Source organism: Aythya ferina (genome assembly GCF_964211825.1).
Source record: "Aythya ferina genome assembly, chromosome: 17".
Lineage (NCBI taxonomy): Eukaryota > Metazoa > Chordata > Aves > Anseriformes > Anatidae > Aythya > Aythya ferina.
The window spans coordinates 10,655,865-10,683,402 of NC_140316.1; the positions used below are offsets into that span (position 1 = coordinate 10,655,865).

The window sequence follows — 27,538 nt, forward strand, 5'->3', positions numbered from 1 at the left end:
AGCCAACAACAAAACCAAGTATTTTCTTAGTGTGCACTTTCATAAAGCCCAGTCTAAGTCTGCTCTCCGTCTTATTTGAGACTGAAAATAAGTTGAAAACCACATTTTCAACTTGAGCATGATAAAACTATCCAGCTTCTTTCATTGCCTCTATTTACTTCTTTTGCTAGTTCCCCTCTGAGCTCTTTCTCCCCTCCTTGCAGGGACATTGAACGTGTTGATCAAATCTGGTGAGCATTTACAACAGCCTCTGTCTGTTGTCTGTCTGCATTTTCTTGGTAACTTCTCCAAACTAACTCGGTCTATTCCCCATTTTTCACTCGCCTAGAGATCACTAGAAGTAACGTGGGCAGCTAGCACAACCTATTGGATGTTTAGATTCATACAAACAGGCTTCTCTTACCACAGAAAGGCATTTAGGGCTTGGCTTTTGGTAGCTTGAACTGTGATGTGGACTACACTAACACCACCAGTAGGTCGTGTGTTTGAGTAACAGAAAATGCTTCGGTTCTAACCGGAAAGAGGCTGTCCTTCAAGTTTAGCCATCATGCATTTGGTTTTGATTCTTTCTCTTTTTGCCTTAATTTTGGGAGAGGTCAACATGTTACAAGCAGTTCTAGCGTAGCTGTGCAATGTGTCAACAGAAAAAAGTCCTGTTTTTAGAAGGACCGAAAGTACTGTGGTAGTAACAGGTAATGCAAGGCTGGTAGAGAGCTACGGTCAGAAAAAGCTGGATGAACACCCATAAGTTAGTAAGAAGAGGTATTGGTGGTATGATTTTTAACAGTCAGCCATCCTCAAAGGGGAAAGTTCACTTCTCCAGTGTTGTTAACATCTCTCTTAATCTCTCGAGCAAGGCAGCAGGCCACTGGGACACAACGAGAGAGTGGTTCAGGGCTTTCTGAAGCTCGGGTGAGAACAGTTATAGAACTCTACAGAGAGACAAAACAACAAAACCAAGCATGTGTTAGGAAGCTGGTGAGCTACAACAACCAGATTTGTTTTAATCCCTCTGGTTGTTTTCTGACCTCGTCCATCTGCAGTAAGTTTCTGCCGGGTAATTGTTCTTTGAGCAGCAGAGATGCTTTTCCGCAGGGTGTTTCTGTGTAACACCTCGTGGAGTTGTTTTCACTCCTGCTGTTTTTTCTGAGAGTCATTTCTAACAGGGTCCTTAAGAAGACTTCAAAACCACTGCAGAAAGGCTAGCCATTGTGAGTGTCCTACCACTGGGGTTATAGCTTTGAGACCAGGAGCTGCTGTGCGGAGCTGAGAAAATTAGCCCGTTGAAGTGAGAAATGGGATTTCTCTGCTGCCTCTTTCCCCGTCATTGACCAGCACCCGGGAATCTGGTCTCTTGGCAATGAAGGATTAATCAAAGCTGCTGCGTGTAGGCAGAATTTTGTGTCAGTCTCTTGGCAGCAACAAATCTTTTCCAGCACAAATAGATAATGGCAGAAAATCCTGATGCCAAAGAGTTAATGACAAGGGCATCAGGCTGGGAGGTAAACTTGCACCCTTAGGTCCCTGGGGTGCTGTTCCAAGCCCCTTATAAGAACTGATGAGGTTGGAGGAGAGGGAGTCACAGCACTCCTTGGGCTAGCTTGATCAGCAGCAGGTTCGGATGGGGGCTGCAAGAAGAACGGAATTATTTTCGAGTCTTAAATCTTCTCCCCGCCTCCTGTGAGGTGCATGCGCTCGCGTGCCTCCACCAGCTGACACCTGACAAGAATGAGACCGCTCACCCTGCCGCGGCGTGACTGTCCCTGAGCATGGCGTGCCTGGCTGCTCGCCCCGTGGCTTTGCATGCTCCTTGTTGGCTCCGTTTCCTTTACGCAGAGGTTGGGGACTGCTGGGAGCACCTCAAAAGGAACTGCGCAGTCGGGGCAGCGGGATGGTTGCATCAATCAAAACTGGTTTTATTTTTTTTTTTCATCTTAAACCTTCCAGCAGTGAACTTGAAAGAAATGGAAGAAAATGTGTCCATGCTGGTACTTACCAGCAGGTGCTTTTAGAAGAGTAAAGGAGCAGAGACTTTTTCCTCCTGCCAGGACTGCAGCATCCAGCATGTCCTTAACACAGAGCTGGATCAGTGATGTGAGCAGGGGCCAGAACACCACACCCCCCACATCCTTACGGAGGAGGGCTCTTTGTTTGCTGTCCCTCTCTTATACCCACGTGCCCACAAGGTAGCGGTGACAGCACTGAGCAGCTCCGAGATGTCCTGCAGGCCGTGGGAGATAGCTTAGCCCCGCTTCCTGGAGGGGTAACTTCCCTCCAGGTCGATGCAGGACGATACTGTGCAAAAGAGCAGTCCCTGTAGAGATGGTAAACGAGCTGGAATTCTCTACTGTAGCTTGCTTTGTGTTCCTTTGTGCTGTCCCTACCTTAAAGCTCTGGAGGGAGGGAAGTCTTTGTGTTCTGGTACTTAGGGAGCACCGACTGCAGCCTCCGGGGCTGACCCCCTCACACAGTGTAATTTTAGAACTCGGGTAACTTCGTTAAACTGCTTCTAATTTTTTCTTTTCCGTTTTCTCCTCTGTTCCTGACGCAAGGAATTGTGGAAACGTGTTCTGCTCCAGTTGCTGTAACCAGAAGGTGCCAGTTCCTAGTCAACAGCTCTTTGAACCCAGCAGAGTCTGCAAATCGTGCTACAGCAGCTTGCACCCAAGCAGTTCCAGCCTTGATCTCGAACTGGATAAACCCATCACTGCCACGTCTAATTAAAGTTCCAGCCTAGAAGCAGCGGGAAGCAGCCGCGTCGACTCTTCCCCGCACGGACATGCACATTCTCGGTGGGCTGAGGCTGGGAGGAGGAGGAGGGAGCCGTGCACTTTGGAGGCTGGGGCGTGGAACACTGCTCGGCGGGACAGACCTCGAGGACGTACCGCTGGATTGTGGGAATCTCCTTTTCCAGCTATTCCCCCTTTCCTTTCTGTCCTATTTGTGTGTATGTGTGTGCGTGTACGCGCCTGTGTGTGTGTATATATATATAATAATATATATATGTTTGCTTGTTTGCTGGAAGATTGTGGAAGTGGGAAGGGGGCTGGCACCGGAACCAGATTTCCCTCGTGTATTTAACTGCCCCACTGCTGAACTGTGTTGCAGACAGACGATTTTATGGAGGAAAGGAGAAGAGGGGAACCAGCCCAGCCAGTGTGCAAAGTGAATACCTGTAGCGTCAGTGCTAGTGCTTTCAATCACTCCTGTTAACTTCCAAACAAGAAACTGCTGTTTGGGAACTCGTTGCTGCTAGAAGAAATGGGAATCTCTTTCCCAAGAGAGCACTCTCCCTCTCTGTTCTTAGAGTGGGCTTAGTTATCCTCACTGCGTGAAGGGGGGATCAGTCACAGATTTCCACGCTCCGCGGCTCTGTGCTCACACACACAATCAACAGGTTTTATCGCCGCCAGCCCTCTGGCTGTGGCTCTGAGGGAAAACACCCGGACAACGGTGGCTATGGAAAGTGCGCGCGAGTTTGAGAGAGGTGAGAAGGGGATTGACCAGGCTGCCGAGCCGAGATTGGTTTTACACTGGCGCCTCTGTCTGAAGGTCTGTAAATGCAATTCGTTATTTAAACCCAGTGGGAAAGTAGAAGACCTTCGACTTCTATCCTTGTCCCAGCTGTAGGTTGGTTTACTCAACGCAAAGCGACTTCTGGAGCGGTGCACTTGTCATGGTTCGTACAAACAGTCTGTCATGCTGTTGGTTAGACCCGCACTTTAACGAGACTATCCACAACAACGAAAGAACAACTGTGATCTGCTGGTATTTTCGCTGAGCTCAGTCCAGGAGTGCAGTGGTGCTTGTCATATTCCTGGGATGTCTCCTCCTTTTTCAGTCTGTATCCAATATACTCCAGATAGGAAAAAAACCTGCCTGAGGATTATATAAAGACCTAAAACACATCATGGATTCCCCTTCTTCCTTCTGTCCCAATCTGAGTCGCTTTTAAAGTCACCTCATTAAAGTGTGAATCTCTTGAATATATGTTTTTAAATGAGCGTTAGGTACTCAGCCCCTTTTCCCTTTCGATAGAGCCTGCTTAGTGCAGTTTGGCAAGGAAGAAACGCGTACGGTAATATCCTGCTTCACAACGCATTGCCTAGACCAAGGTAGGACTTCTCTTGTGGTATTCTCAAGAACACACAAATCCTGCTGGAGTATTTGAGGGTTTTAAATATAAAAGGTCAAAAATAAAAAATAAAAATCTAACAAGTCTGGGGAGAGGAGCGCATCCCTTCCCTGCAATGTCACAATCACATAGTCCAAAGTGAGGATCACACAGAGAAAACCATCTGGGAGTATTTATTAGATCTGATGGGGAAGAAATGACAAGGTATGTTGTGTTTGGCGTTGGAACTTCCCACACCCTTTGCCAGGATTGTTAACGCTGCTGCAGTTTGAGCTGAAGACTCACAAGACAATGAATGTCTCAGAGGCTTAGCACAGCCGCCCGTGTCCTTACGGGAAGGGGGTCTGGTAACAGAGCATCTCCCCGGTGCACGTTTCTAAATGGTTTGCAAACCATCGGGTGGGAAAAGCAAAGAAAAGCTGGGCTCTCCGGTCGAGTTGTGTCTAAGAACTTGCTCCTGAAGCAGTGCAGTAAATCTGGAAGAGGACTCTAGGCATTGCTGTGTGGTGTAAAACAGAGGGAACTGGAGCGGGGTAACACGCAGCTCCCGTCTCTGGCTTGTCCTCGGAGGTGGGCGCTGAGAGGTGTGACCTGGGGGACATGGTGTAGTTCTGCACACTAACATTGTGTGGTTTTTGTGGTGCAAATAGACAGTCAAAAATAAGTCTAAGATTCTGCAGTTCATAATGACAGGTGCCAAGAGGTTATGATACGGGTTTTTGGGGTCTGTGATGTACAGTGTGAATAAATGCTTGCAGCTCTTAGTCTTTTTTTGATCGATGAAGCACTTTTTTATTAATATTAGTTTTCTTTGTATGTAAAGGAGGAACCAGTATCTCTCCATAGCTGTATATATAACCCTTCTCTCCTAAAGAGAGTAAAGTGCTCCTATATTTTTCATTTTTGTCAAAGCGAGAAGTAAATACTTTAGAATTGTTAAATATATAAATAAAAGTGAATAAAGTTTAGAATTTTGCATGGGAGCATTTGCTAACACACTTTCTAGTTTTTTATTTTTCTTTCCTGTCCTTCACAGGAGATACATTTGAGGTTCAGCAGAAACACCAAGGCCTTTGAAAAAGGAGGCTGCAGCAGCCTCCTCTCGCTTTCATTTCCATTGTCTCTTTGCAAGGAACAATGAACTGTTGCTCCTAAGCTTAGAAGAAAATTTACCCAGCTTGGTTTTCCTGGTGCACCAGGAGTCCCAGGGAGGGGGGAGAGGTCACCACCCAGATGCACCGTCAGGTGCTCCCTGTACAACCCGCACGGTTTTCTCAGAGACTGGAGAACTGTGTAAGAGTTCTGCCCTTTGGTTCCTCGTTTTTCTTCTTCCCCTTCTCAGACCATCGCATTTCAGAGCGTGATCCAGCAATGCCAGCCCAAATGTAGGAGTGGCCCAGGTCGCCAGGGAGCTCACCCTGCTTTCAGCGGCATTTGGCAGAGGAACCTTTTTCCCTTTTCCCTTTTCCCTTTTCCCTTTTCCCTTTTCCCTTTTCCCTTTTCCCTTTTCCCTTTTCCCTTTTCCCTTTTCCCTTTTCCCTTTTCCCTTTTCCCTTTTCCCTTTTCCCTTTTCCCTTTTCCCTTTTCCCTTTTCCCTTTTCCCTTTTCCCTTTTCCCTTTTCCCTTTTCCCTTTTCCCTTTTCCCTTTTCCCTTTTCCCTTTTCCCTTTTCCCTTTTCCCTTTTCCCTTTTCCCTTTTCCCTTTTCCCTTTTCCCTTTTCCCTTTTCCCTTTTCCCTTTTCCCTTTTCCCTTTTCCCTTTTCCCTGCTGGCTGGCAGAGCTGTAGCTCTTGGGGAACAAACCAAACCCACTCAGGTTTAACATCTCTTCATCTTTTCCCAGAAGGTGAAAAACCCAACTGCTGCACGTCCTGTAAAAGTCTCTTGCACAAAGGTTCTTGTTCTCCTAGGGCTGTTTGGCTGTTTCAGCAGCGTGGCTGCAGGCACTTCCATCACATGAGCTCATCCTCATCGCTTCTTACATATTTTAAGTCGAGGGAGAGGATTTGTCCTGAATTCTCAGGAAGGCTGAAGAGCTTCTTGAGCAACTGCGAGCTATTTTGGGGCTGGCCTGTTCTAGTCACAAGATGTTGTGCACAATTGCTTTATAATCTGAAGGTATTTATTTAATCAAATAAAACTGCAGGTTCTGGGCAGAGCTGTGAGCACAGCTGGTGGTAGTGTTTTCAGCTTCAAGAAGTAGAAGAAAAAAAAGGTATAGAGAATGTTTTGCATTATTCAGAACATGCAACGGAACAGCGGGTTTTCAATTACACACCAGCGTTTGATTTCATATAGCTCCTTTCACACTTGAGTTCCTTCTGAGTGCTTTTTCAGTGACCCATTCCTCTGCACAGTGGCTGCAGGCTGCGTGTGTGCCACTGCACAGCCCCAGGCATGGCACTTCTGAGATGTCCCCATTAAAGAAATGTGGAGCAAACCCCATGAGTACTGCATGGGAGTCAGAGGACTTTTACCTTCCCCGTAGCGGAGCCAGCAGCATCACCTGGCAGCTCTGCGAGGGGAGCACCCAAGCGGCGTTTCCAGTGATCGATTCTTCCTAACGAGCATCCTTTCCTCTTTGCTTTTGTTCCAGCTCTGAAACAGCCCAAAGGGAGGGCAGAGCGGCTGTCACAGCGCGCGGCTTCGGTGCTGGCTGCCCTGCTGTGGTTTTCTTAAAACGACCTCCTCCTCTACAGGCCCTGCGAGCAGCTTATATCTGCTGGGGGTGAGGGAAAAAACGATCCCTTTGAACCCCCCCCGGCCCCAGGCAGGACGGCAGTGAGCCCAGCAGCAAGAGGGGGTGGGCAGCAGCGATGCTGCAGGCTGGGCACAGCTTCATCGTGGAGCACAGGGGGTGAAAAGCCGAAAGCTCTTCCTCCAGGGTTGAAGGGGAAGAGGCTGTGGAGAAGCACGAGGGGCTGCTGGGGTGGGATGGGGTCCAGGCCAGCAGAGGTTTGGAGCTGAGGCTGTGAAGGGAACAGGCGCCTGCCGGAGCGCTGAGCTGATGCCACGGAGCAGATACGGGGTGTCCGGATCTTTGTGGTTCTGTAACTGTCCCTCCAGTAGGTCCTGAGTTACTCAGCACAAGGAATTGAGGAAACGGGGTCCAGAGGCGGTTACGAGGCGGCGTCGAGCTGGGCTGTGCTGGAAGGAGACGCAGAGACGTGGCTCAGACGCTGCCGAGGGGAGGTCGGTGCTCTGGGCTCGCTCACACGCAGGGGCCCCATCAGGTTTGACAGCAGCTTCAGAGCTGCCCTCAGCCAGGTGCCGTGGCTTGGCAGCGCTTGGGAATTGCAAGAGAGTTACACGGGGTTACCTGTTGTGCTTAGAAAGCAAAAACAGCCATTTAGGCTCTGAGCTGAACAAGGAATGGGAGCAAACGCAGCTCCTGCTCGTGCAGCGCCCGCAGACGGGTGAGGAGCTGCGAGGAGCCGCGGTTGCTCCTGCTGCTGGGTTTTGCTCTGAAGGACACGCGGACGATGCTCCCACCCTGTACCCTCACAGCCAGACGGACTGCTGAGGCCAGGGCGTGTGAAGTTTCTGGTTTGCAATATTTTTAATGATTTTTATTATTATTCCAATTCAACTCGGTTCTTTGTTAAGCAGGGAATCCACCAGCAGAAACAGAGATGGAGCCTTTAAACAGAGCCCCCTCTGTGCAAACCTTCATCTCTCTTGCTGACCCCACACCATAAGGAAATGCCATTTTTTGGGCAGAGGGATAACAGGTTCCTGTCTCTTCACTTTACACTCATAACACAGGCATTGGAGCTCAGATTGTTGCATTTCGGGACTGAAGGCTGCCGTACTCTTCAACTTTCAAAATTTTTTAAATGCTGCTAAAGTTTTATCTTACTATTTAACAAACGTTTTTTAAACTGATTTCCCATAGTTGCTATGAAATGATTTTTACTTTGCAGTGGCAACAGATGATGCATTTGATTGTAAATTTTTTTTTTCGGTGGAATTTGTATTAAAATGGCATCTGAAGTCTTGATTAATAACTTCAAGAACATTAAATGTTTTAAAACAGGCACGCCCATGAGCACAGAGAGCTGTTTAGCGGCAGCACAAAGTGTTAGACCCTAGTGCTTATTTGTTTGTAACAGCATTTATTCTGCTGTAGCCTCAGAGTGAATATTTAGATCTTAATAAATTTGTCATTTCCTACACGGTGGCAATTTTACCGTCCCTTGTGTTTTCTGTGTTGGCGCACTTGCAGGGCTCCCACTTCGTGGGGTTTATTTTTAGGCAAATTATAGCTCACGCATTAGGAAAAAGTAACTTCCAGCGTTCAAATAAATACCTGAAATCCACCTGAGGTTTTCCCAGCCCAAGTGTTATTTATTCACCTGGCTGCACACAAAGCAGACGCGGAGGAGCGATGTAGTGAGAAGCCCTTTGGTGCTGGCCTGGCTGTCACCTGTGTGACTCGAGGGAAGCTCCCGTGGCTCAGAGCTGTGCTCAGCCCCGTGTGGGGACAGACAGAGCCCCCAGGAGCTCCTTCCTCATCCCCCACAGCCCTCTGCTTCCCATCACTGCTCTGCCCGTGCTCCTCCTCCCCGGAGGTGGCTTCAGGTCCTCTGCATCTCCAGGCTTTGGCCTCTGTAAAATGTTGGTAACTCGTGCTCAGCAACCAGCTCCCTTCTCTCTTCCCACTCGATCCCCTGGCTGCTGGTGGCACTTCGCAGCTACGTATTCCCATTGTCTTCACTCTATTGTTTCTCGTGTTATTATCAACTTTCTGATTAAACTTTTAGTCATCGGGGTAATACCACACAGGCAGACTGACGTGCTGCGTGTGAAGAGAAGCATGCAGTCGATACAGCCAGATGTTTGCTTTGGTGGAGCAGTACTGGATTTCAGTCTAAAACTTACGTCAGAATTTATGTCAGTAAATTGCAGCATCATTATGACATACACATAGGAAATGAATAAGAGGTCAAAAGTGTTTTTTTTCTTTAATTTTGGTACCAACTTGTGCACTGTTGATACAATCTAAGTGATGTAATTGAGATGATCTCCTCCCCAGGATGTTTGTAAAGCGGTTTTGCACAGCAGCGTTGGTGTTGATGCTGACCGCTTATGAAGCTGCAAACACCAAATTGCTGTGTTTGAAATGCAACAGAGTGAGAACGTCTTTCTTGGCCATCGTGGCTGACAGTGGAGCTCAGTTAGCAGGAATGAGGTGCCCAACATTACACGTGAAGGTAAAGCCTCTACATCAGGTTATTTTAAAGTAAAGCAAAGCTTGTTTGGGACAAAGTTCAATGTAAAAGGAAAAAGTCAAAGCACAAGCTAGACAAATCAATGACCAGCTCGCTTAACAATAGCCTTAGCGAGGTGAGATTAGGAAAATGGAAACAACTTCTCATTGAAGTTGTTTGTATGATGGGAGATGCCATCTGCTGTGCATGGAGCCACTTCTGCACCACCAAGGTGGGCAGCAGAGGCTGCCCTGGCAGAAACACCATCGCTGGCAGGTGCCGGGGTAGAAGAACATGTGCAGTATTGGAAAGCAAGGTGGTGAACAAGAAAAAATGGTGTCTTTCTGTATTTAATCAGCTTAAATATTTTTCACTTTGATTTCAGTTGCTTGTCTTTAAAAAGAATGCCTGTTTGTACTTGAAGAGCTGCTGCTTCAAGGCATTATCCGCATTTGATAATGATTTGATCACTCAGTATTTGTCTAAAACACAGGACATTTCAGCATCTCCGACTGAATTTCAGTGCTTGTGTCTGCATTAGCAAGTAATTTAGTGCAAAAGCAGGGGAATTCAGCCTGGAGCAGTGGGTGCAGTTGTGGGTTTAGTTCAGAAGGATTTGGTCTGGCCCCGGGGCGGAATATCCTCACCATACCTGTAATTTGTGGCTCTCTGAGGTGTCTGCTTTGGGATCGCAGCCAAGCGGCTGTTTCAGCTGGGGGTTGGAGTGTGCTCAGTGCCAGAGCAGAGCTTTCAACTTCCTTCCTTCCCGAAGGAATAGAGTTTGCGGGTGGTAAAACAACTTGGCAAACCCAGCCAAAGTGCAGCAAGGGGGGGCACTACAGGAGTTTATTTCAAAGCTGCACCCCTGCACCAAACACTCAGGTGTAGACCCAGCCGCTGCCACCCTGAAGATGGGAGTTTCTGTATCCAGCAGCTCACCACGGCCATTTCAGCCTGCCCCGAATGCCACCGCCATCCTGCACTTTGCATTGGCAAGGCTGGCACAACTTTCCAGTTACCTGTGCCAAGTCACAGCCTGCTGGTGCTGGGGGGGCTGCCGTACACCAGGGAGCTGTCCATGAGCGATTCCTCAGCCTCGTAGCTGCTATTCTTGAACTCCGTGGCCACAGGGCACAGTTCCTGGTTGCACCACCTGAACAGAGAATGCAAGCAGTTACCTGAGCCCTGGTAAACAGACAGTGCTGCTCTCAGCTCGAGGTCTGCCCAGTTTGGATCCTTCCCATCGCTGGAGCACAGAGATTGCCCATGGCAGGGAAAAGCAGCAACACTGCCGGTAACCAGGCTTCGTGCTGTTTGTCTCCATCCAGGGGATGGAGTTAGGATCTCACCACGGCAGACATTCAGGTCACTCTGAGAGGCAGAGCAACGCCTGCTGCATCGCGCAAGAAATGATCTGGAATGGTTTGGGATAGGGCAACTCTTTGCTTACCTTCGAGCAGCAGAGATGTCTGCAGCGGAAGCGTCAGGCCGAGATGCATGTTCAATTAAAAGAGCTCCTGTGGAAAAATGTGAGATGTAAGTAATCCTGGGCTCCAGCTGAACCAGAAAAGGCTCGTGGAAAGAGGGGGGTGGTTACTGCTCAACAGCGCTTGTCAGGCTGAGCTGCCTCCATCTGAAAGGCAGGGACCAAGCTTTCTTTAAAACTCCACTCTTCACCTCTGAGTGTGTGAAGCCACAACACTCTAGGACTGATCCCTGGCCCTTTCCTGGTCTGAAACCCATCATTTCTGTCTCTCCCACTACCTGCATAGATCCTTGCTAGGGAGTAAGAGAAGTCTCTTGCAGCCAGCTCCATGGTCACTGCATCCTTCGAACCAGCTCCTTGGATGAACTGGGTGAGACGGCTGATGGCAGCCCGCATTTGCTTCACCGCGGGTTCCAGTTCTGCAGTGCTCGAAGCCAGCTCAATTTTTTTCTACAAAGAAAACAATCACAGGAAAAATTACGGCATATTTACCTTCTGCAAGGAAATGAAGCTGGTGGAACCCCGAGCACACCCAGCAGGATATTAACAGAAGGCTTACATTGAGGTGGCTGCAGCTCATGCTGCCATAGGTGGAGTGGCCAGAGCCCTGCTCAGCAGGAAAGGGGACGCTGCCAAAAGGAAACTCAGAGCCTTGCCCCGAAAATGGTGAGTTCCTGTGAGCCAGGCCCAGCCGTGCTGGCCTTCCAGCTGCACGTGGGGACCAGCTGACATCCCCACTTCCCTCTAATTGTACACCTGTGTCAGGTTATTAATGTGCAGGCTATTATCAGGTGGGTATTATCAGGTTAATTATGTGTGAGCTCCCCTCTTTTTATATTCTCACTCCCACTGAGATGCTAGAGCTGTGTTCAGATAGGAAAACTCAGATTAAAAGGAGTTTTTCCCTGTCTGGGAACCAGTCTGGCTCCCTTCTGGTGGCTGGGCTAAGCTGCTGTTTCTCCAGCATCCCATGTACCTTGTGAGCACAAGTGAATGACTGCCGAGAGAATCTAAAATAGTTGTTCCTTCACAACACAGCATGCCCATGGCTGCCTGGATGTGTCCTGCAGAGGCTAGCCCTAAAGCTGTGTGTCCCATATAGCAGTGCTGAGCCCTCATGAGCCCAAAAAAGAGCGTGCCTTGTGCGTGGGGCTGCCAGCCTTGGGTGAAAACTCAATCTCGCTGAAGCCACACAGGCTGGAAAGCAGCCAGCTTGCACCCACAAACCTCTGGCCCCTGCATCTCTCAGGGCCACGAGTGTTTGGTGGGGCAGGCACCCACCTGTGGGCAGCGCTGGCTTTGGCTGTGCTGCGCTGGCACCTCCACAACGCTCAGATCTCGCTGCAGGAAGGCCGAAGGTTTACCTGGAGCAGGGCTGCGTGCGTATTTAAGGAGGAGGTGGTAGGGGGTGCTTTTTGTTCGTCTCTTTTGGAGGCTGTTTATGAGCTAAAGCCTGTAAGGAGCTGCAGCACAGAACTGATTTCTGATTTTTTAGTGCTGAAGTGAACGTGCAGCTCCCCTTGCTCGTACAGCTTATTTGCACCGTAGGACTCTGCCTACGCAAGCCGAACCCAGCTTTGCTTTCTGTAACACAGCTGTGTGTGACAGCTTCTACCCAGCCATTGCCCTGTATTTTCTGACTATTAATACAAGGAAAACACAATCCTCAATGGTTGCTATTCTGTGCTCCAGGCAAAGCGGCACACAAATACTCACAGCGTATGCTGGACGAATACGAAAACATCATCAGTAAAGCGGTTGGGTCTGGTGCCAAGATAAAGTCCAAAGAACCCTCCAAACCCACAGAATGCTAATAAGATGTTTTAAAAGCAGCTCGGAGCTTGTTGCCAGCAAGGATCAAAGACCCCAAAGGCATAAACAGATTCCCAGCAGCTTGGGTGGAAGCCAGCATCACACAGGCAAAGCACAGCAACCACATACGTGCCTCCACCAGCAGCCGCGTGCTGGGGTGTACAAACAGCTACATCCTACACGGCCTTGGTTTGTAAGGCTTAAAGACCTGGCAGTGTAGACCAGGAATATAAAGCATCGTTTTAACCTTAGAAGAAAATAATAATAATAATAATTGCATTGCCTTTGCTCTCCAATAATTTACACTTCTTTTTTTTTTTTCAGATCACTCTTTTTTTTCTCCTAACCAAAAGCACTGAATCTTCTGAAAGACTGTGCTGGGTTTTTGCACATCCTCCACTGCCTTGGAGAGTGAGAGACTACATAGAGAGCTGCTTCAGGGATGATGTCTGAGGCAGAAGCAAATTCTGGTTTGCTTTCCTGAGTGTTGATCTGCTCCAGCACCTGTAGGGCATAGCTGAGGGGAGGCACAGGCATGCAGCCCCCGCGTGCCCCTTGTGTGGTTCTTTCCTGACTGCAGTCAGCAGAGAGAAAGAGCTTCAGAGTGCCAATATGTCTGGTTCCTTCAGGTTATCACTGAGGAATGTTTAAGCTGCCACTCGTTTCTTTGCTCTCACTACCAAGCAAGATCGTCAGAGCAGTTTTTACTTGAAGAATAATCACCAATACTTAAAAACACAGCAACAGGGAGAACATCCAAAACGGGGCTAGAAGCACAAGTCTCATGTTATTGTTTTGAGCAAATAATGTAGTCTCGCTTTAATAACCTACATTTATTTCCTGCTGTGCTAAAATTGTGGTTATGGTCTGAAAAGGACCTAAAAACACTACCACGTGACTCGGATTGCATGTCCGATTTACAGATAGTTTCAGCCCCACGCAGTCATTGCTGATGCAGCAGGCAGTTAATTCTGAGCTCTGCAAGATGCCCGCAGGACTGGCAATTCAGAAGGAACTGTGATGTGACCAAATTTAATCTAAAATTATTAAAATGCAATAATCAAAGAATTCCCCAGTGCTATTTTAGCATCACTTTTCAGGCTGTAATAGGATTCGAGAGTACAAGCAATGCTCTGGCTCAAAATTCCAGCTAATAAAATCTTAGTATAACATAAAATGACTCCCCCCGTGCAGTATCCACCTGAAACAACCTGAGACCTTGCAGACCAATTACCTCCAGACAGGGTGGTTTGTAACAAGCTTACCCTAAAAATTCAGATTCTCATAATTACGCTGTGCAAAAATGAAAAAGGTCTCTGTTCTTCCCTTTTCCTATAGGTAATTATAACACTGGATTCCTTCAGAGAACAAAGAACTATGCTGTACTAAGTACTAATGCCACTTTCTCCAAAGAAGCCTCTGTCACTGGGCACAAATTCTGCAAACTGAGAACCTTGAGGGGACAAACATAAAGTGAATTGTACTAAGTTTTGTGTGCATCAATAAAAAGAAAATGGATTGGAACAGTAAAAATCCCTTTATGAAGGGCTAAATGATTTCCTCACTAGATGGGCATGGGAAGGATGTTTCAAAACGAGCCGACTCCCAGAGACCAAAAGAATTTGGACACCTGGAGCTCAAAATGAGGTTGTTTATCACCTGAGAACGACATCCTGATTCTGGTGTAGAAGCTCAGCAGGGTCCTGCCTGGTGCTACAGAGGCACCATGCAGAAATACCTCCCAGCTGGCACCTCCACTGCCTGGCTGCTGAAGGTTTCTGACGTGCCCAGGTTACGTTTGCCACGTATGATCTGCTACATCCAGAACCAGCTCACAGCTCTCTGAGCCCCAGCCACTTCCAGTCACTCTGTTCCCACACTCCGTGGATATGGAGGCAACCCAAGGGTGACATGAACAGAAAATGCAGTGGCATTAATGGCATTTGAGGAACCTTAGTCAGTGCTCACTCCTCCACCACACAGTCTCTTAGCGTGATTTGTTGGAGCACCAGAGCAATGATGAGCTTGCTAATTAATAAATCTCAATACTTGGTGTTACTGCTGTGCAATTACTTGCTCTGAATCGTGTTGCTGAGTTCTTTAGTGCTTCTCTGGTTATCCAGTTAAGGACCCTCTTAGCTGCACCAGGAAGGTGCTTGTAGGACTGCAGTATGGCACCTTTGTGGGGAATTGGTTTAAATTAGTAGAAGCATAAGCCTGAGGAAGCCGGCTTCTTTCCAAGTTATTTTTAGAGCCTACCACCCCCTCCTTTCCTTCTCTACTCCATTACCCTCAGTGTCAGATTTAGCTGCTTTTTACCAACAGCTGGACCAGTTGGCTTTTTAATTAGTGGGTACGCTCATTAGTCCTGCTTATGAGCAGATTTGGCTTTCATGTTTGGTAGTCAAATTGCTTGAGGTATTTTTTCTTTAACGGAAGTTGCACGAGAGGATGGTAAGAGGACATCTCTGGAGGTCAGAGAGGTGGGCTGTGCAGAATACAGCTAAACTGTGGGTGTGAAATGTAACACAAGTTACCAACTGCAGCCACTGGTCAGAAGGGGTCAGGCTCTTGTTAGTGTGTTTTTGAAGGACCTGATGGATGGATAGGATAGGATAGGATAGGATAGGATAGGGTAGGATAGGGTAGGATAGGATAGGGTAGGATAGGATAGGATAGGATAGGATAGGATAGGATAGGATAGGATAGGATAATCTGCTGGATACACCAGAGACCACAGTAAGAGTTTTTTATTTGTTTTGTAAAATCTACTTATTAAAAAAAAATAAAATCACTCTCTCTATATAATGAAAATATCCAATATATATATTATGTTTTCCTTCGTGTACCTGTTCCTATGTTCACTTCCCAGGGAAAGAAAGGAGACTGAAGTCTGGGCTTTCAGCACAATTGTGTTTGAGCAGTGGCAAGGCCACTATGTAGGTGTCATCTCTGCTCTCTCTCTGCTTGTGCCATCACCTTCAAAGAGCAAATTGTCAATGCTGAAGGGAGTGAAGTGGCCCAGACCTCTCAGTTCTCATGGGGAGAATATGAGAAAGTGAAGGCTACATGGAGTGAAATCCAGCAGCTCATGATTCCCTCGCTGTATCTGCGCTCACACAGTTCTGAATTGCTCTGTCTCCATTAAAAATCTAATCCCTGAAGGAATACCCTCTGATATGGTGATCATGCCTTCCAGCCTCATTCCTGTGTCCCCTTATGGGATGTAACAAGCCAGATGATGTTCATTTACCTTCAGGAAATTCTGGGCTTCTTTGAACTCTCCATGACTGCCTGTTGTCTGGGAACCTTTAAAAGAACAGCCTGTAGGTAAAGGCAGAGAGCTGCAAATCTGAAGAGGCAGCAAAGGAATTCCTTTGGCTCTTTCCATCTTTTCAGTGGGAATAAGAATAGAAAGTCATGCTGCAGTAGGTAGGCCTAGTGAAAGTTTAATATTCAGTAGTCTTGTGGTGTTTTTGCAGTTTAAAAAACGAACAAAAAACCACAACACTACATTATTTTGATTCTATCACAGTAAAAATACATTTACATTGGTACCTGTCATGAAGAACACTGACAATGCAAAGCTCTTTACTATAGAAATAAAATTACCTGCCTTTTTTTTCCCAGCACACAAGGATCCCAAAACAAACACTGCCTGCATTCTGCTTTTGTAAGTGCTATTTAAAGAGCAGAATTGTAAAACACCTTCTGAACGCTTGTCTAAAGCTTTGAATTTGGTCACATTCTCCACCAGTCTCAGCCAAGAGCACTGACACCAAATAAAACTCAGACAAATCAGGCTTACTGGTGCTTTTGACAAGGGCTCACCTGCACTGTGGAGAAGAACACAGCTATCACCTGTCCTCGGCTCTTGGTGAGGGATCTCAGGACATCAAGTGACAGGATATTTGTTGTTCCCTCCCATATAGACAGCACCTGGTGGCAGAAGAGACTGTGTAAGAGCAAGAAGGAGCCTTTTGGAGCAACTGCAGTAAATAAGGGGGAACATGAGCCAATGAAGATCTGGGGCAGTGTTAAGGGATTATCAGGGAAATCTCCAGAGATTTCTTGCCTCTCCACAAGTGGGAAGAAGCAGTGCTGATGAGAGCGAGGGGCTTGGCTACATTACTGAACTAGGAAACGATCCCCAGCACCAGGGACGGATCATGTCCCCTCCCTGGTGGTGATGGGGCTCAGGCAGCTAGAAAGAACTGCAACACCTGCAGTGAGTCTGGGGAGGAGTGTGTTTTTCTTTGAGTGTGCCTTTAGGAGGCAACCACAAAGGACTATGCAGGGGACTAGGTGATACACAACCAGCTTTTTCTGCTGCTTTCTTACCAGAGTATCACGAACTATGACCGGCAAGCCTGTGTCCTCCATGTAACCTTGTCCTCCAAAACACTCCATTGCCTCAATAACAGTGGCAGAAGCCTGCAAAATGCAGAGTTGATATAATATAATACACACTGCACAAAGGGAAGGAGTGGCTGGAAACCTCCTGTATCACACAGCAGGTCCTGCTGGGAGGGGACCGACTGGATCCCACTGCCTTGCTGAAGCAGGTTGCTCATTCATAGAATCACAGAATGGTTTGGGTTGAAAGGACCTTAAAGATTACCCAATTCCATCCCCCTGCCATGGGCAGGAGCACCTCTCACTAGACCAGGTTGCTCATTACATGAAGGGAGGCACATCCCAGGGAGTGAGGAGTGAGCAGCACTGAGTGAGGACTTGCAGGAGCAGTCAGACCCAGGGAGAAGATCCAGGGAGAGTCTCACTGCAGTCCTCTCTAGGTAAGAAAAGCCTCAGCAGCATTCCTCAGTGGTGTGCTTCACAGAGTGTTTGCTCTATCTGCTGTCACCAGCTGACTGATTGCGGCTTGCTTGCCAGGCAGCTGGCATGCTGAGTCCTTCCTGGGAGCTGAGGGATGAGTCCCCCACTTACAAAGTCCAGCCTCAGCACACAGCAGTAATTGCAGGGTAGCTATCAAGCTGCAGGCCCTGCAGATAGAGGTCGCTGCCTGTACCCCATGCCATTGCTGCCCTTCTCGTTGGCTGTGTTAATTCTGCCTCTTTCCAGCTCCATGGCTACTAATGTGCCACCAGCCCCACTCCGGGCTAATCAAACTGGTTGCTCCATACCTGCTTCCCAGTGTATAGCTTGGCGACGGGTACAAGCAGTCTCAAGAGAAGCTGGTCTTGCTCACTTGCCATGTTGGTTTCTGCAAGTCCAAGCAGCCGAGCGATCTCCATGAGCAGAAGAAAAGCCCCTCGTGTCTGCACCTGCATGTGGAGAAGCGGGGAGCTTCATTGGCATGGGTCTCGAACTGTGATTCCAGCCTGATTTGCTGAGGTGCCATGAGACTATCTGGAAGGGATGCACAGCGCTTGGGCCTGAGCAAAATGCAACCCCCCCCGTACAAAACCACAGCTTCAGAGACGAAGACCACAGATCAGCAAGGCATAAGGCATAAAATATTAGAAACAATCTGGAGCTGCCTCCCTTGTACAGTGCAATCCACTATGAGAAAAGGGACGATGGCATTTAATTAAGCCTAATGGGAGCCTTATCAAAGCTCCTCTCAGGTATCCAGATCATAAATCCATTCTTTTCAGGGATAAAGGACATGAGGCTGCACATCTGATGGTCAGCCCCCGAGCACCAGATCCGCAAGGTCTTTGACAGATTTCTTGCTTCCCTGACAAGTTGCAATTTGGACGGCACTGAGCTATGAGCTTTGTAGCCTCTGTGTGTAATGATGTGCTCTGGGACTACATCAGCTCTTGCCTTTCTTTCAGAGGTAAGAGTTCTGGCCATGGACTGCCACAGGCTACGAGATGCTGGAGCTTTAAGTTATGCTTGATGCTTGTTGGGGTGAAACCACTTTCCCTCTTCCCCCACCCTGAAAGCGGACTTTTAAATGCTGGTTTAAATATTTGCATGAACCTAATGTAGCCCAAGGATAAGAATTTGTGTTACACCAGTTAAAAGAAGAAATAGTGCCTGGATTGGTGAGAGGAGGAGAACTGTGTGCCTTCTTTTTGAAGTTTTGGTAGTGGGAGGAAGCCACCCATGTCCTCTGGGTTTAGTGGGCTGCTATGGCTCAGTGTTGAGGCAAAGCTGAGACATTCTGCAGAGAGCTAAGGCTGTGAAATTCCTCTCAAAGCCCAGAGCCAGAGTGCCAATTCATACTGCTCTCTCTTTATTGTCTAACCATTATTTCTTTAGATGGTATTTATGTCTAGATGCTGTATTCAAGCTCAGTGTCTTGTGCTGAGCACTGTGCAGCTATACCATGGAGACAAATTTGTCCCAGAACTGAAAGTTCATGGACACCCCCCAGGAATTCATCAAGCCCACTGAGAATAGCCGATCTCCTGCTGCAAGAGCGACCAGGATGAGTGTGCACCAGTCTTGGAAAACAGTCTGATAACTGCAGTTCAGGAGATTATGGTGTCATGCTTGTGGTCTGATGCAAATGACTTAATTTAGAGGCCATGACATAGTGGATGCATGCACAAACTTTAGCACTCCTGTCAGAATAGCTCCCAGGTAATTCTAATTTAGGATAACCTAAATGTGCCCATAAGCAGCTGAGGATCCCTGCCCTCTTTCCTGCCCAGCAGAATCAGCTCAGCTCCTGGAAGCCTTACCTCCATCCGGGCCATTGTCTGCATGTGCAGGGGATGGTCTTTGAGGAGCTTCCCGAAGACAACCCGCTTAAGGGCGTACTCCCTGCTCAGACTGATCATCCTAGAGAGAACGCAGCCAGAGAAAGGAGTTAGACCAGCAACCTTCTTTCTAAGCCTCCCCTTACGGCCATCCCCACTGGGTGAACCCTGCTGGGCTGCAGCACACCAGCCTAGGTCACCCAGAGGTGACCTAGCACCGCTGGCTCCCAGCCCTGTGCCATAAAAGCATGACATGACAGCTGACTGCGATGCTAAGCACTGCAATCTCCCCTTATCCTGACGTGCTGCTCCTCCAGCTCTGGGAGCAGGGTCCAGGCTGCCTTCACCTTCTCATGGAAGCTACAGCACCAATGACATTGTGGATCCGAGATATGTTCAGCATGTTGGAGATGGAGGCCACTCCACGACCTTCTGCAGAGATCTGAAACCACAGAGGAACAAAAGTCAATGTAAGCCTGTGGCACAGCCTCAAAGCTGAAGCACGTCTATCTTAGTGACACTTGTGTCAGCAGGCAGACAGGTACAGGACATCCATGTCACCTCTCTCTGTTCTCCAGCACCAGAAAGATCTGCTTGTGTTAAAATACAGCTGCCTCGTTTTAACCAAGTCTGTGGCATGATTGGAGAGGTGCCTTTGGAGACTATCAGCACGATCAGTTCTGGTCACTGCCTGCTTGTTCCCACCTGCATGCCACACAGATCTGCTCCTCAGCTGGGCTAAGGCAACAGGATTTGGGAAATGACCAGCTTAGAATTACTTTTTTCCCCCTCTCCCCCAGGATTTTTCCTGAGCTCTGCTCCATACAGGGCCCTGTTGGGGAAGGGTTCTGTGGAACGGGCAGTCAGTTACAGACATGAATGAGAGGACATTCTTCAGCTGTACACCCCCATGAGCAGTTTGCCATGCCATGCCTGCCCAGCCCCAAGAGGAGATGGAAATGGTGCCCTACACACCAGCTCTGCTTCAGCTCCATCCAGCCACAGCTCTGCTGTTGCCATCTGCCGCGTGCCCAACTTGTCTTTCAGCCTTTGCACTCGGATATTGTTCAGCTTCTTGTCTTCATCTCGAACCTTCAGGAAGAACAGCGACAGGCCACTGGAACCCTGGGGCCATTAAAAAGACACACAAAGAGGACTGTGTCACAATGAAAAAAGGAAAGTAAAAAGTTCCCCTGCTCCTTCAGCACATTCCACCACACAACAGACCTGTTTTACATGTCCTTCAGCATCTGCTATCCTGGCCAGGGTTAATGTCACATCAGAATCAGCAGCTGATGTAAACCATTTAAAACCATACAGACGATACGTGCCATCTGGCTGCTTTCTGGCCACTGTTTCCGTGCCATTAGCTGCAAGAAAGGAACAGAAGATCGTGGCTTTATGGGAGCTTCTGTATCAATCGATGCTGATTTTCAGTTTAAGCAGCAGCTCTTTATAAGTCACCTCTTGCTATCCGGATGAAATATGGATTAGCTGCTAATCTCTTTCACTGACAGTGGATAAGAAATGCAGCCAGAGTTTAGTTCTAGAAAGGAAATATGCCCTGTTTAGCTGCAAGCCTTTCCAGCAATTGCTCCAGGCTAAAATGGCAAGGGCAGCATTTTGTAAGCAGAGTGCACTGTGGTTTGCAATCCAAAACCTCTATTTCTTTAGGAGTTACCATAGCCAAGAACAACAAAGGGTGCTAAGGAATCATGAATCCTTCAATGATGCTCATCTCTGTAGCTTTCCCTCCACAGCTGACTCTTTCACTTCTCCCACCAGGAAACCAGCTGCAGTTTCACCCCATGCAGGTGACTCCCTTTCCACACTTCCGTCTCTGCAATGGAGTTCTGAGGTTTCCTAGCCCATCATGCTATTCCTATCATTTGCCAAGGACCAAAGCTGAAGATCAGGAATGCTTCCTCAGTCCCAGCTGGGATGGGCCTGATTGCCTTGCCCAAGGTTTAGATGACAGAGCTAGATGTCAGTGTGTTATCTGAGCAAGGATCAAATCTCTGATTACCTGCATGCCATGTGCTGTGTACATCAGTGGACAGAAGCTGGGCCTTTTGTTGGTAAAGAGCTGTGCAGGTGATTGAGATGACTTCTGCTGAAGATTCATAAACCAGCCACCTGGCTCTGAAAGCTCCCTACACCCTTCACTTTCTCAGTTCTCACTAACAAGCCAGCTGCTGCTGCAGTTGCTTCCCACCTCAGTACACGTACCCACGTCAGAGCCTCCCCTGCGCTCGGTCATCCACTGGCCAGAGGTCCAGAACTTCTTGGGGTCACGGGATGTCAGATGGTCAAAAGCACTTTTCAGGGATGCAGGCGTACCTAGTGACTGTTTTGGGAGAGAGAAAAGAAACGAAGAAGGTCACACCAAAGCAGATGAAATTAGAGTTGCCTTAATTAACACTGTTGTGTCCTACAAGTATCCCTGCAAGGCTCAGAATGGATGGTACACAAGCAGGAGAGCAGGACACCAAACGTCCTGCACTGTGCTGCAGTGTATCTGAGGGTCCTGCCAACAGTCTGTGAAACTTCCTGGCTCCTACGAGGCCACTGGAACACTGTGCGGGCAGAAGGTGCAGGCTCGTGTTACAAAGGGCAATGCTGAGCAGCCCTCCTGCCCCTGAGCTTCTGCAGCTGGACCCACAGCTTTCAAAACAGCACACTGCCAGGGGACAGGCATACAGTTGTGTACACTGGATGTCACCAGCACCCAAAGAGCTGCAGGAAAAGGTAAATTGCCTTGTGTTTTTTTCTTTTTATTGAATTGGAATGCCCAGAGCTAGCTACACGAGGCCTAGCTTTTCTCCGCACCCTACATGGCCAGTTACACAGTGCAAAGGGTCAGTAAAATGCAGAGCCAAGTCTTCAGATGAGGAAGCCTTGCAAGGTTGGTTAATTTACACCAGGTATGGATCTGGCCCAATATGTTTAACAGCTGCTTCACGGAGGGGACAGGAAAGCCAGGCCTTTGTGCCTTGTAGTTTAAAAAAAAAAAAAAAAAAAAGTATGGAACAATAAGACACCTTTCCAATTGCCTGCAGTGTTACAGGTTTCATGTGCAGCAAAGGGCTTGCTGTGCACAGTGTTGTATGTAAATCTAAAAGTCAGTCTGGGTGCACAGACTTTGCAGAGAAAGGAGAAAGCCAGGCAGTGGGAGACAGAGCTGAGTCACAGAGCGAGGAAGGGCCGTGTCCAGAGGCAGATGGCAGATCAGCTCTCCTAGATCCTCGGCCAGTGCTCCTGCCTCTAGCCAGCGCTGCCAGGACGTGGGCTGTGTCCTCAGAGACCAGCTGAGCCCGTACCTCAATGACTTTGGCTGCTCCATCAGTCATGGCCAGCGGACAGTTGAAACCTCCAGAGGTGGTTGAAAACAAGTACAGTTTGACAGCCTGGTGCACACGGCTAGGAAAGAAAGAGCGAAAACAGACAGGTTTTGTGGCAGTTCAGCAGCAGGAGGATAAAACATCTCGACTAGCAAGAGAGGGGGAAAAATACAGCCCAGATGGGTTAGCATCAGCCTGCTCATTTCTAGGAGGGCAGGAACTGTTTCAGAGAGGAAAACAGAAGTGGAGCAGAAGTTTCTCAGTCCCCGAGGGACTGCCAGCGTGGGGCTGGATGGAAAGCATCGCTTGCCATCTGGTGCACATTAAGGGTACTTTTTAAAAATAAGAAAATCTGGGTCTATCTCCAGAGACCAGAATACAATTAAATTGCAAGTACAATTCCAGACCCTTGGCTGTGTTACAACTACTGCATGTAAAGCTGGAGCAGCGCAGGGAAGTGCCAGGCCCCAGAATCAGGAAAGTGGCATCAAAGAATATTATGATCAACTGTAGGCCATTAGTTACAGCTTATCATTGCTGATGTGGAACATTACAGTGGACAGACACTGCTGTTCAGTACAGCAGTCGGTGTGCTTTTGTCCGTGCATCATCTGTTACCCATTATACAACAAGAAGTTCAGTCCCACCAGATGCTGAATACGCTCTGCTAAGAATAACCAGCAAGGCACCAAGTTGCTCCCATTCTCCCCCAGTTACCTCCAGTTGGAATATCTTCTCTCATAGGCCTCAGCAATCAGCCCCTCTTCTGCTGAAATCTCTTTCATCCTCTTCCAGGCCGAGCAGGTGATGATGTGATCCACCCGCTGCCCCCAGGCGTCGTACTGCCGAAACACCGGGGGATTCAACTCGCATTCCCATCCCAGAGGTTTGACCTCGGTGAGCAGACGGTTTCCAAACCTCTCCAGGTCCTGACTCACCTCCTCCAGTACCTGTGAAGCAACAAGAGCCTTTAGGCACTCGCCTGGAAGGAAAGGAGCCTTGGTCCTAATCAGAAAGTCAAAAGACTGGCCATATTGTTCTGGGTGCTAATGATCTCTTGCCACTTGGCTCATTGTACTCGGTAATGCAGCAGGACAGCTTGTCTCTTAGCTTCTGCTGGCACAGCTGTGCTCAGCTGTCACATTTTTTTCTCAAAATCATTTTTTCAAGTTACGTCTGGCAGCATCTCTGGATTTTACACAAGACAGAAGAGCTTTTGTATCAGGGCTGAGAATCACACAGATGCTTATGAACAAGGGGACTGGATGAGCTGATCTCCAGAGGTCCCTTCCAACCTCAGTAAATCACTCTGTGATTTACTGCTGGATGAGAGTGCTAGGGGAAAAGGTGCCAAAAACAGGAAGCCTTCATCTGTACAGGAAAACTTCTGCGGGGCTCAGTAGTTAACTCCTTACCAGGTCAGAAAAGGAGGGATAGCTCAATCCTTTGAGCTTCAGCCTCATGCACAGGGTGTGTCTAGATTCAAATTGTCACTCTGCAGCCAGCTTCTTTCACATCCCTAGGTAAGGATTCATCTGCCCTCGTTTCAGCCAGGCTTGGCTGACTTGGATAGAGTAGTCTGTCTGTAGTTAATGGAGAGAAACCAGCACCTGCAGAGAAGTGATTTGTTCCAAGCCTTAGATCCTTATTTTAAGGTGACAAAGATCTCCTGCAGGTGCTTGCTCCTCTTCACTTTCTGTGGCCGAAACTCAATGAACTTGCCTAGATGTAAATAGCCTGACTTACAGCTGATTAAAACCAGGCCAAGGAGACCCAGCCCCTAGCACTGTTGGACTCTGGTTAGCAAAAGTACGTCCAAGACTTTTATGGGGTGTCACAGGAGCACCTGATCAAGATTAACTTTGAATATAGGAATATTTTTTGCTGTTCTCTGAAACCACGCAAGATGCTCATTTCCTCCTCAATACAGCAGTTGCAAAGGTGAATGCCATAGCTGCTCTGCCCAAATGGTGCAATTATAAAACACATTAATGTACTGCTGATGAAATACAAACCCTGCTTCCCCTCTGCATTGACTTTTCATTAAACTCCTTCCCATATGATTGATTCTTTCATCGCTCTGCCTTTCAATGTGTGTAATGAGGATCCAGCACACGCTGTCCAGTTGGTGCTCTGGAAGTCTCCATCCTCAGACCAGGCAGTATTCTTTCAGGTGAATGCTGAAATACTCAGCCTCAGAAACCACAACACGAGCCAAAAGCCTGCATGAGCCCTGTCAAACTGGTAGAGCTTACGCGGCACTCCTGCTCTAGGTTCGGCTGGGGTGGGTATATGCCTCCAAGGCTTATCACATTGTAGCAACAACTTGAAAGCTGTTTTACAAGCACAACCTAAGTATCCAAGGTACACGGATTTCACTAATCCCTGAAGCACAGGAACCTTTGAACTCTTTAGCTGGCATTTTTTTTGTGGGCAGAAGAGTAGTAGTTTTCCAAACAGGTCTCTTAGTCAACACACTACAGTGAGCTCACTACAACAGTCTCTTTACCTCCATACCCACATTTTCTAAACAAAAACAAAAACAAAACAAACAAACAAAAAAACAGTGCCTAGTTGCGAGCTCTTGCCCTGACCACACTTATAAACCACTAAGCGAATGTGTTTATTTCCAAGGTAAGAGAACAAAATCAGAGTTCCTGCATTTGTGACTGCTGCATGTAACACACCGCAGCCGGGGCACTCCAAAACCACACAACAGGATACTGGGGAGGCAGCTGCAAACTGTGAGGTTCAAGGCTGATGCCACTAACTTGCAGCATCTGCTGGTGGTCTCACTCACCCTAACCACTGCTTTGATGTGCCAGGGATGGATATAGTGAAAACACACTACGAGTGCAAACATACGATGCTTTATATTACAGGACTTATTTACAGAGGGATCAAAGACCGATAGATATCTCCACCACTATGCTCAGAAAAAGTAGTGGATGCTTCCTTCTGTGTTTTCCAGAAACCACCTTCAAACAAACCCTTTGCTCCGTTCCAGGGAAATTTTTGTGTTCACTGCTGAACACAGGTGAATAGTACAACGGGAATCAATTCCACTGTGGTGTCTGCTTCAGCGCGACACCACAGAGCTGCAGCTGCTGCTGCTCCCCTGGACAGGAGGGTGTTCGTATGGAGAGCAGCCCCTCGGGCAGCAGACAAGCTGGTGCTGCTTCGGGCAGAGAGCAGAGACTGGGCTCTGCCTTTTAGCAGTGAGGCAACACTGCCCCGCTGGGACCACGCGCAGAAACGTAAGGGAGATTCTGATGATTTTCTGGTAGATTTTGCAGCCACTGCGTCTCTTTGGGGAACGAGTGGAGAGCAGCGCTGACCTTTTTCCTTCTTCAGAAGATCTGAATCGTGCTTCTTGCAAAGGTGCAGATTAGGAGCAAGATCTTCGTGGTTGCCCAAAGGTATTGTCCTTTCTCTCACCTTCTCTTTTAGCAAGGAGGTCACAGTGGTGCGTAGGGAGGCCTCATTCCTGTCTCCCACGATGGCCATGACAAAAGCAAGCTCCCAGCACTGCCATCACACTCTTACCACCCCAGGACTGCAAGGCCTCACAGACCTGGAGACCAGGAGCATCAGTGACAGCCAGGATCTGCCTCCGTTACTCACACAGTGGCTTTACAGGTCCTGCTTCTGCTGGAACAACTCACAGCGAGAGGCCACGCTCAGCTCCGTGAGATCTGGTCCTTGACGAGTGAGAAGCAGTTGCAGTCCTGGGGGTGAGGGCAGAGAAGAGCCGATGCAACAAGCCCCCAGCTTCCTGCAGGCCCGAAGCTCACAGAACAGAGACCCACAGCTTGGGGTCTTGCTCTGTACCCCTGCAGCTCTGCACAGAGCCATCACTCTGAAAATCAACTCAGAAAAGCCAGTGACTGTTGCTGAGAACAAGCAAACCCCCAGGGGCCTTTCCATCCTCTTCTGCATTCAGCTGACAACAGCTGAATTCTTTTGGCAAGGAAGTTCCTCAAAAAAACCCTCTTCCTCTAGTGAGAGAGAAGTGGAAGAGCACAGCAGAATTTGGAAGCACCTCAGCTTTTCCCTTTCACTGATTTTCTTTATTCTTTTTTTTTAATGCTGGGTGACCGGCTAACAAATGCACACCCTGACAATCTAACAACACTCCGTGCAACACCCAAGCCAGTCACAGGAGTCCACTAGGCCCCTTCTATTTCTGTTTATGTCCTGGGAGTATTTTTCACCCCTGCACTGATTCACATAAAACAAGTTTTATAGAATGCTGGTAAATTCCCCTCACTTAAACACACTGAAGGCGCAAAAGGGCTCCAAGAAATGTTCGATTCATAGTCTTAAGCAGTCACCTAGCCAGAACTGTCGTGTGTACACACACAGAAACACAAACATGCACATCAGACCTTGGGAGGAAGGTGTGCCTTCAGGTAACTTCGAAGCAAAGCATCTTCCAGATACTGGTTCCCAGTCTCGGGCCGCTCTTGGAAGAGGTTCTCGGTTTCTCTTCTCACAACAGGCATTTCCAGATCTTCTAATACTTGGTTCTGCTGCATGCTGACCTGTTGCCCCTGCTCTGCTGTTGTGTTGACTCCTCTACAGCTCCAGGCTTGGCACCTCTCCCAGCCGTGACGCAGAGAGAGACCCAACTGCCACGGCTTGCAGGTAGCGCTGGACCTCCACAAAGGCAAGCGACGGGCAAACATGCTTGTGCAAAACCTTCAGCGTGTCGCTCCGACAGCTGTCACCTTCAGACCCTTCCCAGGCTGCCACTAGCACCAGTCCTGTTTTGTTTTAACGTCGTTAAGTTATTCTTGTAAATCAGTTAGGTCTTTTCTCCTCCCTCGGGGAGGAGCTGTTTAGCAGCTGTTGTTGACTGAACTAGGGAAAAGGTCTTTGG

The 27,538-nt window shown here is 48.2% G+C and overlaps 3 protein-coding genes and 1 long non-coding RNA gene across 23 annotated transcripts in view; 3 read left to right on the top strand and 1 right to left on the bottom strand.

Moving 5' to 3' along the window:
* MTMR3 (myotubularin related protein 3) overlaps positions 1-5,118 on the top strand; it is a 79,263-nt gene extending 74,145 nt beyond the window's left edge. For 13 of the 16 annotated variants that reach the window (XM_084539139.1, XM_084539143.1, XM_084539142.1 and 10 more), the window contains 2 exons: positions 204-230; positions 2,553-5,118. In XM_084539139.1, coding sequence (XP_084395265.1) covers positions 204-230; positions 2,553-2,724 — 199 coding nt within the window. In that variant the 3' untranslated portion in view covers positions 2,725-5,118. The remainder of the gene's footprint in view (positions 1-203; positions 231-2,552) is intronic. The other 3 variants (XM_084539148.1, XM_084539140.1, XM_084539138.1) reach the window with 1 other exon arrangement.
* LOC311446222 (acyl-CoA dehydrogenase family member 11-like) lies at positions 4,478-27,472 on the bottom strand. 5 transcript variants are annotated; one of them, XM_084539160.1, is made up of 15 exons: positions 27,045-27,472; positions 23,374-23,606; positions 22,636-22,735; positions 21,545-21,662; positions 20,543-20,685; positions 20,291-20,440; positions 19,663-19,757; positions 19,298-19,397; positions 17,786-17,926; positions 16,983-17,075; positions 16,473-16,580; positions 11,108-11,279; positions 10,794-10,860; positions 10,363-10,496; positions 4,478-7,419 (listed from the first exon to the last, which is right to left on the bottom strand). In XM_084539160.1, the coding sequence occupies exons 1-14, from the start codon at positions 27,342-27,344 to the stop codon at positions 10,373-10,375; spliced, it is 1,944 nt and encodes a 647-aa protein (XP_084395286.1). In that variant the 5' UTR covers positions 27,345-27,472; the 3' UTR covers positions 4,478-7,419; positions 10,363-10,372. The 5 variants fall into 5 exon arrangements, with proteins under 5 accessions (XP_084395286.1, XP_084395284.1, XP_084395288.1 ...); XM_084539158.1 differs by having other exon boundaries at positions 4,478-7,460; XM_084539162.1 differs by lacking the exon at positions 4,478-7,419 and adding an exon at positions 7,931-8,741.
* LOC311446225 lies at positions 11,422-13,583 on the top strand. The gene is made up of 2 exons (XR_014698810.1): positions 11,422-12,230; positions 12,966-13,583. It is a non-coding gene; the product is annotated as an uncharacterized lncRNA (long non-coding RNA).
* The window catches only part of HORMAD2 (HORMA domain containing 2), a 31,053-nt gene continuing 25,504 nt past the window's right edge, over positions 21,990-27,538 (top strand). The window contains exon 1 of the mRNA XM_084539168.1: positions 21,990-22,063. The gene's annotated coding sequence lies outside the window, so the exon portion shown is untranslated. The remainder of the gene's footprint in view (positions 22,064-27,538) is intronic.

Bases quoted from the DNA above. Each gene is read 5' to 3' on its own strand.
- LOC311446222 (XM_084539160.1), bottom strand. From the start codon at position 27,344: ATGTTTGCCCGTCGCTTGCCTTTGTGGAGGTCCAGCGCTACCTGCAAG. The intron at 17,076-17,785 runs GTATGGAGCAAC...TGCATTTTGCAG, and splicing joins AGCTATACACTGGGAAGCAG to GCTTCTGCCACTGTTATTGA. The intron at 11,280-16,472 runs GTGAGCCCTTGT...TTTTCTTTGTAG, and splicing joins TGTTCTTCTCCACAGTGCAG to AAAAAAATTGAGCTGGCTTC.